The following is a 15,043-nucleotide window of genomic DNA, read 5'->3' as shown; positions in this document are numbered from 1 at the left end:
CGACCATTTTCAATATGTGGCCAGGCCACATTTACCAGTCTTGTCTTTAAAAGAAATATAAATAATGACTTGCTGCCACTACTTTGCAATTGCATGATGGCAGCTCAAGAAAAAAAAGAAGGCAAATAAAGCCATTGGCACAGAGGTTTCGACGCAATGATTTGCAGGGTGTGTTCGACACTAAAAAAGATAATGAAAACCCAACAAAAAATAAATAAAAAGACTGACCTGTCAAATTTTGAATGGCCTCTAGGTCACAGTACGAAATATGAAAAAGGAGCCCTACTTTGATTTAAGAGCAAATTATAAAACTTCAAGAATCACTAAAACTTTAATTAAATGGTCTAGCTAGTACCCGTTGTATAAATAAATATATATTTTTTTGTTAAAAGGACACATGTTTTTTTTTTTTAAATGCAAACTCTAAGAAAAGATGGCACGATTTATATTGAACAATTACCACTCGTGATGCAAAACAGTGCATTTTACATAAAAAAGTTATGTAATTTTTCTCAAATTATTATTATTATTATTTTGTTTTTGAGCTGCATGGGTTGGCCAAGGTTGCCTGAGTGCATTGGCCTGGCGAATGCAAACCCTACTCAGTTATTCGTATTTTAATAATAAATTTCACCTATAATTTTTTTTGGTAAAGGGTTTTGTATTTCCTTTTTCTATTTTTCATATTAATATTTTGTTTTCAAATTTATTAGGAATCTTAAATTTTTATTTTTATTATTTTTATCAATTTTCTTTCCTTAATGTTTTCATAATTTTAGAGCATAAAATCATATTTTTTTGAAACATGTCCATATTTAATAATAATAATAATAAAAACTGATGGAATCATGATGGAGGGGCTATATTAAGAAATTTCTTTGAGTAAAGAGACCTGATAAATATTAAAATAAAAAACTGAAGGGACCATATTAAAAAATGTCAAGAATAAAGTAACGAAACATGCTCTCAATCCATTAAATAATATCATCACTGCCCTCGATATTGATCTCGAATTGCTTTGTCGTTTTTTCTCTCATTCGTATCATTCATAATATAGATTAATGGGATTGGCCTCAGGTTTTTTCATGGATTTCCATATCGTATATAGCTAGCTTTATTTCGGTGAATATATAGAAGACACAGAATGCGAGTGTAACTACTGTAAACTCAATTTTATCCCAAACATGATTGATTAAATAGAAGTAACAGGAGTGGGCAAAGAAGCAGAGACGTGCACGCACATGCACGTGCAAGCACACGGAAGCGCAAAGCAAAATCTGTGCCGAAGAACACCTGCATTCCTGTTTTTGGAGTCTATTGTGTAAGACAAACAAATGCACATGGCTTTGCATAATGGAGAGAAAGAAAAATTCAAGTGCAAATCCTTTCTAGCTAGTTATAGTGCTTTGCGCATATTCCCCTGGCAAATTAATGCCAAAAAGCTAGTCCTGGTGGTGCTATATGCCTAGACAAATTAACGCCGGATATCTCGTTTAATTTTATCTTCTCCGTGTGTACTGCTAATGAATCAAGCAACGTATATAGATGGCAATTCAGGGGTCTTTATATGACAGGACATTATATATTAAGGTGAGAACTAACAATCTCCGATTACCATTATCAATGGAAAACATGGATTGGTAATATATAATATTCTTGATATTTGGAGAATATGCTTGGAGCTTGAAATGCTTACAGCCTGCCTGGTGATGGAGAAAAAAGTCATCGATAGCTGTAATTCATGTAGTAGTTCTCATTGCGTATATAATTGCGTCATGAAGCGATCGAAGAACAAAGAGAAAAGAATTTATTTAAAGAGATATATCAAGAAGAAAAGTAGTGGACAGAAACTAACCAGTATTGCAAAATTGAAGCAAACGATATATATCATATATGTCACAAAAAGCTAACACGCAAGGCCTTTCATGGTGATAGCAAATGAAAATCAAAAGAGAAGACCACTTTCCTCATTTTCTGGGCTTTACATATTATTTCCACTCCAAAATCCAGGCTCAAGTTAAGTATTCGCTGCTTTCGTCTGGCCATTTCTTTCTCTCTAGCTCTAATTAGTACCCATTATCAAAATGGAGCCATTAAAGTTGAGGAGGTTTATGAAGATCAATCGTTATTCCCTTCTATAAATATTTGAAAGACGAGCATATTGTAGTTCCTCCTTTTGCTTATGAACCAGTACTAATGTCATGCTCCTTATCCATACGAAAATTGGTTAAATCTCACGCGGAGAGAGAGAGAGAGAGAGAGAGAGAGGCTCCCAATACTGTCCAATAAGAAAATAAAGCCTAAACCAAACTTGTCCAACAACCCTACATTAGCAACCTTGAGCCAAACTCTTCCTGGTCCAGCCCTCAATATAATAATTGCCCACAAACTTAGTGGGAGAAACTCAGGTTGCATATTTTATTGTCTCCTCTATAATTGATGCATATAACCTATAAACGTACGTACGTCACCACCAATGGAGATGTGATTTATCCTCCTTAAATTCACACCTCCACCAACAGAAAGAAGAAAAAGAGGATTCCAATATAACATTTTTGCTACTTTAGAGATTAATATGGCCGAAGAATGCACTGATGACTCTGTGGCAATCTCTTCCTCCACTCCACCAAATTGGTGGGATCTTCACCATGCAGCATCACTCTCTTCATGGACTAATACCAGTCCATGGCAACAGTCAAACCCTAGTTCTAACTCCACTTGCGAAGAGGATCTTTCCATGTCTACATCCTTTACTAATGCTTCTAATCACTCTGGACTGACCGTTGAGTCCGCTCGCCGACTCGTTGAGCCTTCTTCATCAAGCGAAATGATGGGAGAACACGCTTCAGATCACAGCCAACTTTGGAACCATATTCTATTGTAAGTTAATTTCATAGCACCGTAAATAAAATGCTACATAGTTTTTTCTTGGATCGATGAAAAGGCACATAAAGATAACATATACAAATATCATACTGTTATTTTGTCATCTTGATTTATATTTGTGTTCAAATATATTTGAATAAGATGATGTGTGGAGAGAAGAATCTTTTAGCACAAGAAAAGGGAGAAACTGGTGCTATATTAATGGATATATGGGTAGATGCACTTAGAGAGAGGTTCATGGATCAAGAATTATTCTTTTATTTTTATATATATTTTCAAATTATTTTTTTGTCTGTTTTTCATTTGATCTACTTGAAATAAAAATTTAACTTCATATTGAAAGAATTTGCATTCGACATCTTTCATTTCTTTTTTGTCAAAAAGAAAGGTAAAGTTTATCTGCTCTCCGTGTGGAATACCTCTATTAATTTAATGCTTTAATTTGTTTTAAACCCTACCAGAGGAGTTGGAAGCAATGAAGAGTTGGAAAACAGTCAAGACGTTGGAGAAAACTTACTTGACGCTTTGTCATCCAAGACTACTAGTACTATGTCATCTGGGATATTTGGACCAGCCTGTGACTACTTCAAGAAAATGGACAACAATTGGGAATTAACGAATCCTACGTCCTTTAACAACTTCGAAAAGCAATTAAACGGTTTCAGTGAGAGCTTGATTGGAAGTGGAAGGTTGAACAAGTTGGTCAGCCACTTGTGTATTGCTCCACCAAACCCAGAAGTAAAACGGCAATTATTCGATCCACTGACAGGCAACACATCCCTGAACCCTTCTGTAAATAATCACTACTCAAGCCAGCATCAAACTTACAGCAACTCCACACCATGTTTAGTGGGAGAAAGCAGAAACTCAGGTTTTCAATCATGTTATAGCCGTGATCCCAAAGTAGATAACGAACACCGTACAAGACCTACGGCCCCTTTTAGACGGCCATTTAATAGCAATGGTGTTGGATACCATATTGGCCTTAACAACTCAGTACTGGTAGGAGATAACAGCAAATACTACTATGGCATGCCTGATGCTACAAGCAGAAGTGCGAGAAACTTTGCAGATGTTTTAACGTTTACTAATCGATTAAGCAAGCCACTGGTTGATTTTCAAGTGCCTAAACCTTGCTTTAAATCGATCAATTTATCTGATAGTAGAAAGCAAGGAATCCAAACTTCTTCTCCGGTGAGAATCTTTTATTAATCAGCTATTGATATATAGTTTTTGCTTGCCTTTCTCCGTATGTTAATTACGTGACCTCTAGTCCGTGCAACTGCTGCTTCTAATATCAATTATTCGATCCACTCATGATCAATAATTTGTTGAGAGCAGAATGAATCGTGGGAAATTTTTATTTGCCGAAAATTAACACTCAGCAAAGTATCTGAGTATGTATATTGCATGCAGATTGGAAAAGGGCATGGAACAACGAATGAAGGAAAGAAAAGACGTGAAGAAACTTCAGAGACGGCTGTAAAGAAAGCTAAGCATGAGAGCTCTACAGTTTCAACCGTAAAGGTACATATAAAGGACGGACGATCATAATAGCACTCCTTTTTCCCTCTTCATTTCTTCAATTTTATCTCTCCTTTTTAATTAAAGATTGAGAGCTATTATATAAAGAGATGGAGCGCTAATATATATCATCCCTTAGGACTACCCAATTAGAAGAGTACCGACGCACTAATTAAAGCTAATGATAATGGCTAGTGGAAATTTCTTCTTTTCTTTGTTTTTTGTTTTAATAGATGCAAGCATCAAAAGTCAAGCTTTCGGAAAGAGTCACGGCCCTTCAGCAAATTGTCTCGCCGTTTGGAAGGGTAAGCACGATGATCATTATGAACAACTTATTTTCAACAAAACATATACTTCTATTCTTCTTTATCTCTCTTATTAATTAATTATGCTACCCTTTTTGTTGTAATCGATATCTTTTCCTTTTCGTTTAAATTTCAGACTGATACAGCCTCGGTGCTATACGAAGCAATTCAATACATTAAATTCTTGCAAGGGCAGGTGCAGGTGATCATCTTATCTTGACATATCCTTTGTCTAATGATAACTAGATTAACGTAAATATGGTGTCCAGGGTTAGCAATAGATATCAAGGGAAATATTAATGATCACCTTTTATTGTAAGAATTGCATGTGATCAGTTCCATCGTTTTTTATGAGAAATTATGGAAGAAAAGGTTGTGTGACTGGCAGTTGTAAAAAGATAAGGATATATTGTCGGTCATGTTAGCTTAATCCACACCTTTAATTTACTTGATTAAGTAAAAAAAAAAAATCATTTCTTGATAGCTAGCACTCTGCCTTATGTTTGCAGCTATTGAGCAATCCTTACACGAAGACTACGAATTCACAAAATGTAAGCAATTAAGGCCATGCGCGATATAATATAGTGTGTTTTCTTAGGGTCAAGTAGCACCTTCGAGCAATAATTAACACACGCTCAGCTTTTATTTCAGGATCCTTGGGTAGGCTTGGATAGAAAAGCTGACAAGGGAGATGCGAAACTTGATCTCAAAAGCAGAGGTCTTTGTTTAGTTCCTGTTTCTTCCACCCCTCAAATTTATCACGACAACGCAGGATCTGATTACTGGACACCAACTTATAGAGGGTGTCTGTATAGATGAAGTATGTTCATGCGGTGCTGTTTTGTGTCTCTCATAAAATAAATTCTAGTATAAGATCAAGAGACCGAATATATATATATATATATATATATATGCCACTCATGGGAACACACACACATATATATAGCTTCAGATGCCATATTGGTAAATACATAACTAATTTGTGTTTAATTTCATGTTTCCCTTCAATTTTATATGGCCTCTCAAGCTCTTTGAATGCTTGGTCTAGTTACGTATCCAGTTTTTAGTCCAACTTTTAAAAATACAAGTGTTAGATCATCAATGACGATGTCACTTTGGGTTGAGAGGTGTCTACTACCATGGATATATTTGACAACTTTAAAATGGAACACGGTGATTCATCTTTAAGAAAGCCAGGTTTGTAAGCGATTGATGGAGTTCTAAGGTTTTTTTTTTTTTTTAATAAAAAATATTTTTCCGAAAATATTTTTCCGAAAATTCTTTTTCATTTTTCAAAGTAATTAAAACAAACAATAGAAAATAAATTTATGAGAAATATTTTTCAATTATTTATTAATAATACAAATTCATAAAATAAAATACATTAACTTTATAAAAACAAATAGAGATTCACATAAACTATCACTTCATCTCTTGAACTATCATCTTTATCATCCCCACAATCATTGACACCATTGATATAATCCCACTATTGCTATCCAACATCATAACCATTATCTTATTATTAATACAATCACTATTTTATATCCTCACTATAGCTTTTCATATCTATCGTCCTCCACCACAACTACAACAACCGTATTATTAATAACATACATGATTTTATTACTATCTCACCGTAACTCTTTAACATTATTAACTCTTCAACATTATTGTCATCATAACAATATTCACCGTCATATTATTATTAGAGTAATCATCATTTTATTATTATTATTGTCTCTATCACTATAACAACAACAACTATCCTAAGATTATTAGTATCTTCATAACTATAACATTATATATATATATATATATATTTATTTATTTAGAGATATCGTATCTTCATTTAAATTCATGAATGAAAATAATTCGTTTTATGGAAAATATTTTTCTAAATATATCTAAATAATGAAAAGTGACTCATTCTTTCTGAAATTGTTTTTCATCGTAAAATAATTTTCATTTTTTTTAATAAAAAAAAGTACCCAAAGAGATCATAAAGGTTGTTCTCTTTGCATCTTCTCCACGGCAGCAGGTACGTATTCATGAATCAAATGATGCTGAAGTCCTGCAATTCAAAGAGCCCTTGATCTAATTACTGTCGCATATATACTCTAGAGCAAATGATGCGTGGACCATGCTATTGAACCAGACTGATCCATGCTATCGGTTGGATTATTAAGAGTGCAAGTTACAGACCTCGAAGCTTCAAGGTGTTATCAATTAACAGCATCATTATACTATGAGCTCCAAGATGAATTCATTATCTATAAGCATGTCAATAGTGATGATAACAGTGTAGCAGATATATATTCTTGTAAAGAATGGTGGGTATAGGCCTTGCAACCCCTTCCAAATCACTTCTTTTATCACTTTTCTGGGAAAAAAATAATCAAATTTCATAAAAAAAACACTCTCTCAACCTTTTTTATTCAAATTGTTTTCCATTATCGATCTATTACGATTGCTTGGGAAAGGCCGGATAGACGATGACTAACTTTCGCATGAAACTGGTGTTTTTTGTTCAGAAAAACGACCGAAAAGGCTTGGCTTCCATCCATTTCATCTCATTGTAGTTTGCTTCAATGAGGACGTACGAGGTATCACAGCGGCTCAAATAAGAGTTTATTGATAAATTTTATATTACTTTAAAAATAACTATAAATAATTACCTTATAAGCTCACTCCAAAGAGAAAGAAAGAGATATAAAAATTAAAAAAAAAATACTATGAGGTTAAAAAAAAGTCTAGATATTTCTAAATAACCTCAAAAATAATTTTTTTTACCTCTATAACTGTTCACTAATAAAATAAAGTAAAAAATTGGAGGAATGATTTTTAATTAATAAATTGATTTGATGACTGAAATAGGTGTATGCCGCGCACTTACCATAGTCAAAGCAATTTACGGTTAAGTGTGTGGGACAAATGCCCGTTTGTTAATTTTTTTTGCACACGTGTAAATTCTTGATTTTTTTTAATAATCTCCGGTGAGGCGGAGGATGCAAATAATTTTCTTAAATGTTTGAATACAATGAAAAACAAAATGAATTTATTTCTCAAGTCCGCTCTCGTCACTTTCATAACCGCCTTTTTATTTATGTATTTATTTTCTTCCTTTGACCGCTCGCTCTGACTTTGCTAGCTACAAATGGCGCTTCTCCTTCACTGCCTGCAAAGCTGAAGCACCCAGCTACTCAAATTTGTGTTGAAAAAACAACAACAATCTAGGGTTTATTCCCCCCTCTCACCACAATGAAGCGCTATTTCAACGAAATCTCAGACGACGAGTGGGCTAACCAATCCTTCAAGCCCTCTCGCCTTTTCCAATCCACGCTAAATGGCAAACACATATCGATTCTTCTCCTTCTTCTTTAGAATCCTTTGCTTTCACAAAACCACGTCAAAATTCCTTTAGCAGTATCAGCAACGACGACGATTGCGTCGAAGTCACCGAGCATTTCAGCTTGGAGGATGAGGAAGAGGAGACAACGAGGCCATCAGTGGGGAATTGTGGCCTTCGATTCGTGGTTGATGAGATGAGGAGGTGATGATGGAAGAGTGAGAGAGCGGTGGGGATTTGGCGGAGGTTTATGATGTAAAATCGAGCGAGGAGGAGTTGGAGGAGGAGGAGGAATCGGCGGTAGAAGATGATGATTTGGTGGGTAAGGCATTGCAGAAATGCGCTAAAATATCGGCGGAGTTGAAGAGGGATCTGTACGGCTCTGGATTGACCTCGTGCGACCGGTATGCCGAGGTGGAAACTTCTTCAGTCAGGATTGTTACTCAGGTACTCTTTTCTTTTCATTTTTTAAAAGCTGAAATTTTGTTTCTTTCAGTTATATCATGGTTTTATGTAGTTTTCTTTTTTTGCAAGAATCATCTCCTAGATCATTTATGATATTGAATTCAATACAGAGGGTCCAAATATCATGAGAAATTTGAAATGAAAAAGAGTGGCAACATGTTCTTTTATGCTCCCTTTCCAATGAAACCACTACTGATTTTCCTTAATCATCTTTTTTTTTGTCTCAAAATTGGTTTGTTTAGCTTTACTAAGCTTGATAACATTAGTATTGTGAGCATTCATGCGACGGAATGGTGATCTTTCTCTATGTATTTTGTTGATTGTAAAAGAAATTTCACTTAAAAACTAGCCAATTACCCAAATTAGATGAGCCTGTCCGTGTGGGCGTAGACATCTGCATCTATGGGTGTGTGGTATGCATGTATGTGCATTCTGCAATCCCTAAAGAAAATGATCCGTAATTCTGATTTATCTGTCTTTGCTACATGTAGAGCTATCCCTTAGACGGGTCTGGTCTTTAATGGGGGAATCTCTGTTTTATTAGCGCAGGACGATATTGATGCAGCCTGTGCACTGCAGTCGCAGATTCAGATTTCCAGCCTGTCCTTAAGCCATACCAGCTGGGTGGTGTCAACTTTCTTCTTCTGCTATACAGGAAGGGCATAGAAGGAGGTATTCTACTATTCCTTTTTCCATTGTCATTGTGTTGTTACATATCTACTTTCAGGAGCCCTACATTCTATTATAATAGTTGTGTTGAGACATTGTAGTTTATGATCCAAGATTACTTTTGAAATTACATTGCACCTTTGGCTGTATATTTTAAGAAGATAAAATATACTAACCAGGACCCTGAAATTTTAACATGAATGGATTGGTCATGGACTCATTATTAGCAGTGAAACCAGTGTGGTCCAAGTATATCGAAAGAAGTTAATGTATGCTGGAATATTGCTGATGCATTTCTATTCCATCAAATGCATATTCTGAGGCTGCACTTTAGGGTGTGTAGTCATTTTTGGATATGGATATCAGATTATGTGTTTTGGAAAGACCCTGATCAATAATCACTCACATTTGTATCCATGCAGCCATATTAGCAGATGAGATGGGTCTCAGGAAGACCATTCAGGTACTTGTAATGTTTTTTTTTTTTTTACTTTTCAGTGACAATAGGGTTACCTTTTGTTGTTGCAATATAAATTTGATCTTGTGCGACAGGCTATTACATATTTGACACTGTTGAAATGCTTGCACAATGACCCTGGTCCACATTTAATTGTGTCCTGCCTCTGTTGGAGAACTGGGAAAGAGTAACTGAAAAAGTGGTGCCCATCATTTTCTGTACTCCAGTATCATGGGGCTACACGATCTGCCTATTCAAAAGAATTGGGCTCATTAGCCAAAGTTGGGTTGCCTCCGGTGCTTCTTGTCTGTTACTCACTTTTTGAGCGACATAGGTGTGTCTTATGATGCCCGACTGTACTCTTATTGCTATGACAATGGCATGAAATTGATGTTCTCTGGTGAGATTCTTGTGAATCTTTTGCTCGTGCATAGCTATGCATCCTGATTTCAAATTGTAATATTTGTTCCAACTTCTTGCAGCTTTTACTTTATCATGATATAAATGAGAAAAAAGGAATCCTTTTGGACAAGTATGTTATACTTTCAGCTAAATCTCGGGTATGAATCAAGTAATTTCCACTGGATTTCATGACCTGAGTTTTTGTGAGCTAAAATTTGCAAGTTCATATATCATGCAGGCATTAGCTGAACTTCTTCCTGGCCTGAGGAATTACGGGCGTCGTGTTCTGACTTTTAGCCAGTGGACTTCGATGCCAGACATCCTAGAGTAGACTTTGGATGTAATTGGGGTTACATATAGAAAGTATTGATGGAAGGTTCTCCCCTGTGCTTATCTACATTCATCATCATTATTATTAGAACTAGTTGTTGTCTGCGCCTGGTGTGCTAATATTGTTTTCAGTGCATGCGGTGGAGGTTTCATGTTTTCTCTAATGCGGTAAGGCTGTGATTGTTTTTGAGGTGGTATTGTGCTTTTGAAAAAAAAAATGATTTTTTTTTTGTTTTAAATTAATTTTTTTTGGTGATTTTGGATTGTTTTGGTGTGTTGATGTCAATTTTTTTTTTTAAACAAAATATTATTTTGATGCATTTCCATGTGAAAAGCACTTTAAAACAAACGCTATTATAATGCCAAACACTTGTTTCCTAAATCCATTGTACAAACTGGTGTGGAAAATTCATCTGGGAAAGTTTTTAATATTATAGTGCGATGGATCTGAGCAATCAATTTGATATTTACCATCATTGAACTATGTCCATCACAGATTGCTACATCACTTGGTAAAATAGTTTAGGCAGTTTTGTATTGTCCTAGAACAACAATGATCGTCCTTTTGAACTAGCTGGACTTTTGAGCATTTTCTTTTTGAATTGCGCATCACAATGGTGGCCGTTTGTTTCCTAATTTTCTCTTTATATGGCCACTAGAAATTCCTTTTAGCCTAATCAGTTCCATCCATTGACAGTACTCAGGTGATGGATAAACAGAACATGGTTGACGCTTTCAATAATGACACTTCGAAAGCATGCCTGCTGTCCACTAGAGCTGGAGGTCAGGGTTTGAACTTGACGGGAGCTGATACTGTATTTATCCCCGATTTGGATTTCAACCCACAAATTGATCGACAGGTAGAAGATCATTGTCATCGCATTGGCCATACTAAACCTGTCACCATATACAGGTACTTCATAACCCATCCGAGACTTTGAAGGAAATAATTACAGACAAACCCCTTCTATCATTTTTCCCTCTTACCACTCTACATACTTTAATTTTTTTCAAGTCCAAAAAAATTGTGTCATGTGACTCCGCTCCATCCTTTGCAGAATGGTGACCAGGGGCACGGTTGATGAGACTGTTGACGAGATGGCAAAATGGAAGCTAGTTTTGGACGCTGCAGTGCTCGACTCTGGTGTGGGGGTAGATAACGAGGGAGATGCATCTTCGCGAACAACGGGGGAGATCTTATCATCACTTATGATGGTATAGAAATTCTAAGCAAACCCGCAGAGACTTGCGCCCGAACATTTTCCAGCGTGCTCCCTGTTCTGGCGATGTATTCAATCAGTAATAAAAGGCTCTTCAGTCCTCTGTCTCCAGCGACCAGGAATTTTTTGCCCTTTAATTTTTTGTTTCTCCATATTTCTATGATATCCATTGTTGTATTAGTTATGCTCGACCTGCGGGGGAATTAGTTTATAATTTATATTTTTAATGGGTGTAAATAGGCCTTTAATTCATACATCCATTCAGGTATCAGGACGACATGATTTGATCCAAGTTGCTTATGACTCGCCATGAACATCAGTGCCATACTGAATTGCTGATTAAGCAAGTTGCCTAGTTGCTTATGTGCCACAGACGACCTGGAAAACTAAACTTTTAGATATTCTTCTTTTACTTTCCACGAGGCTGCTTTCTGCTCTTACCCGCCAGCCTTCAACCCTGACCCCATGGATCGTGTATTAATCTCAGACCAACAGGCTACGTTGAAGGCTGGTCTTGGTTTCACCAGCTTTTCCTCACCGTTGGAGATCACATAGAATAATTAAATATGATTTGATGGGCAAAGAGATTATGCTCCGGGGACAAGATGTAACCTATGCTGCATTGCCGTTTTGGGCATAATAACAAAAGAATCTCTGGTTAGGAGGAAATTAGGTACTATCTTCTCCAGGTCTCCCTCCTGCGATGACAATTGATGGAGCCTCTGCCTTCCCGTGATTGTTGTATATAATAGAGGTAACAGCCAAGCCAGTGGGGCTGGCACTGGTGTCAAAGGGGACGAGGGTAAGATATATGTGGTGCAGGCTTCCGGGAATCCATGACCCAACTACGCACACAATCTCAGGTTTCGGTCCCCCAGACTGGGCTTTGGCCTGCGATAGGCCAATCTATTGGTCGGCAGTTTCCTAGGGATCTGGAGCTTATCCATTTGGAATGGGGTTCTTGCGTTATAGTAGAGGTTGAATTTTGAAAATGGCGGGTGACAAATTACTGGATAAAGATGTTATAATACAGCTCTCTTTAAGGTTTGGACGGTTTCTGAAGCCCTAAACTTAAATAATTTCATTAACCCTTTAAACTTTGCCTCCTCGTATGAAATTCAACTAGCAGTCATGCATGAAATAATACGATTCTCCTGAAGCTTTTAGAGAGGTCTTCCTAACTTAACGAACTCCCTGGAATTTTAAGAATTCTCTTAACAAACCCTGCCTCCATAAATTTCATAACTTGCACACATAAGATTTCAGGTTTTACTAAATTCCTAGAGAGTATTTGGTTATAAGGAATACCTTTTCAAAAATCGAAGAATGTGTTTGGAATAATAACTCAAAATCAAAATGCATTTTATAATTTTTAATAATTTCTTTTTTTTTTCAATGAAAGAATAAGAATGACTCACGAGAAGGTAGTGATAATAGTCTATAATGATAGAGACAATGACCGTAATAGTGTTGTGATTGGCAACAAGTGGTGGAAATGTTAGTAATAAACTAGTAATATAATGTTTGTGATGATAATATTAAGAGGATTGCTATAATGTTTATATGAGTAATAAATTGTATCATTGGATGAGAATAAGTATAGCATTTTTATCATTTTATTGAAAATTCTTATTCAAATCCAATGATTTAAATATTTTATCAATGTTAGGGTATCTCCAATGAAAAAGCTATATGAAGAGCAAAAAAAAATAATTACCAAAAATATTTTTTATTTATTGATTTTGAGTTTCAAAGGGAATAGGTATATGAGATGCAATTTTTTTTTTGAGGGTATCTTCGATTGGAGAGGTAAATGAAAAGCTAAAAATAAATAAATAAAACTAATTCTTTAGTTTTTTTTCCTCTATTTTGCATCTTCAAATTAAAGGATAACCAATTGAAGAGTCAAAAAGACTTTTCTATCAAAGAAAAGTCATATATATATATATATATATATCAAATGAGTCAAAAGCATTGAAATAGATTATTTAAAGATTCATTCTTTCATCTCTACAACTATTCTCAATTTTTTTCTAAAAAGGCAAAACTATTAATATTAAATATATTAAAGTACAAATGGGTTGTTAAAATGGTTTTTTCCATTAGAGTTCACATAAAATATATATATACACACTTTTCAAAAAGCTATATCAATAATTTAGCTTTTCTAAATAATTTTTATCATTGAATTAGATGCTCTGAAAAAGCTATTCCTATATATTTTTTTAGGGGAGCTATAAATTTAAAGAAAAAAATTATCTACCTTTTCTCTTTAAATTTCACCTCCCCTTTTCTTCATTCTATGTAAGATACAAAATGACTTGTTAATTAAAATACATTTTTCCCATTAGAGTGACACGTGAGCAAAAAAAGAAGCAGCTAAATTACAGTATTTAAAATGCTATATTGACAACATGACTCTTTCAAATGGCTTTTAGCATTGGAAATTCCCTTAATGTACTAAACTCTTTGTCATATTATAACAAGAGTCAGTTACAGAGATAATTAATGAGATTAACTGATTTCATTAACTTTTATGTACATAGACATAGATGGTAATTTAATTTGAAATTAATTAACGGATATTCATCTAATTTAAATAAATAAATATTTTTAAATTAAATAGTTATTTTATCTTATTAATAATAAATAAAGTATAAATATTGTCTAATCTAATTCGAAATTCACGCACACGAACCTAGCCTAAAATATATATTTATATAATATAAATATATTTGTAGAATATTTAGATTTTTTTTAATATAATATAATATATACATATCTCATTATTGACATAAAATTATATATATAATTTTTATAATTTCATTATTTAATACACACACACGAATATATAGATTAACTATTTTATTTTTTATTAAATAATAAATAATAATAAAAAATTAAACACCCGAAACTTTATAAATAATTTATAAATATCTAAATTTATTACATATTTACAAAAATCCAGCATGAAAATGATGGTTACAATCCCTGTGCATGTATTACCAGTGACCGACAAGGGAGTCTCATTACCTTGAAAATTAGATGTCAAAAGAGTGCTCCAAGGATCTCTTCGGTTTTTCTAAAAATCAATATACTAGAAAATGATGTGTATATATATACATCGAGCTGGAGCCGGTTATAATTTAGTTGATTACTTGTGAATCCAATCATGATCCAGAATCATTTCAGCTCGACGTCCAAGCCCTCGATCCAGTTAATTAAACTGTTTTGAAATAAATAATAACAACTGCATCACAAGGGAAAGAAACTATTTTCAGAGAGGGCATTGCAAGGCCTGCATGCCTTTAGATTTTTCCACAGGGCAAATGCAATACGGATAGGCCGTGTTGCAGGGTACATACATAGATGTTAACACATCAAAACACCAGGAGTTATTTTCAGTGTGGACAAACAAGGAAAGCCATGGAAAGGC

At 34.7% G+C, this 15,043-nt stretch overlaps 1 protein-coding gene and 1 pseudogene across 4 annotated transcripts; both read left to right on the top strand.

The window, feature by feature from the left end:
• The first annotated feature begins 2,343 nt into the window (after positions 1-2,343).
• Positions 2,344-5,728, top strand: LOC7457838 (transcription factor bHLH111). Of its 4 annotated transcripts, none has more exons than XM_002312461.4 (7): positions 2,344-2,880; positions 3,348-4,080; positions 4,303-4,413; positions 4,644-4,715; positions 4,852-4,917; positions 5,225-5,266; positions 5,367-5,728. In XM_002312461.4, the coding sequence occupies exons 1-7, from the start codon at positions 2,576-2,578 to the stop codon at positions 5,532-5,534; spliced, it is 1,497 nt and encodes a 498-aa protein (XP_002312497.2). In that variant the 5' UTR covers positions 2,344-2,575; the 3' UTR covers positions 5,535-5,728. The 4 variants fall into 4 exon arrangements, with proteins under 4 accessions (XP_002312497.2, XP_024462311.1, XP_024462310.1 ...); XM_024606541.2 differs by having other exon boundaries at positions 2,465-2,880; positions 5,355-5,728; XM_024606543.2 differs by lacking the exon at positions 5,225-5,266 and having other exon boundaries at positions 2,464-2,880.
• A 2,066-nt stretch (positions 5,729-7,794) lies between these two features.
• On the top strand, positions 7,795-11,863 carry LOC18101540 (protein CHROMATIN REMODELING 19-like; annotated as a pseudogene).
• Positions 11,864-15,043: the final 3,180 nt, after the last annotated feature.

The sequence above is a fragment of the Populus trichocarpa genome, chromosome 8, assembly GCF_000002775.5.
Source record: "Populus trichocarpa isolate Nisqually-1 chromosome 8, P.trichocarpa_v4.1, whole genome shotgun sequence".
NCBI lineage: Eukaryota > Viridiplantae > Streptophyta > Magnoliopsida > Malpighiales > Salicaceae > Populus > Populus trichocarpa.
The sequence above is the reverse complement of the archived record's forward strand: the minus strand, read 5'-3'. Positions and strand labels throughout refer to the sequence as shown.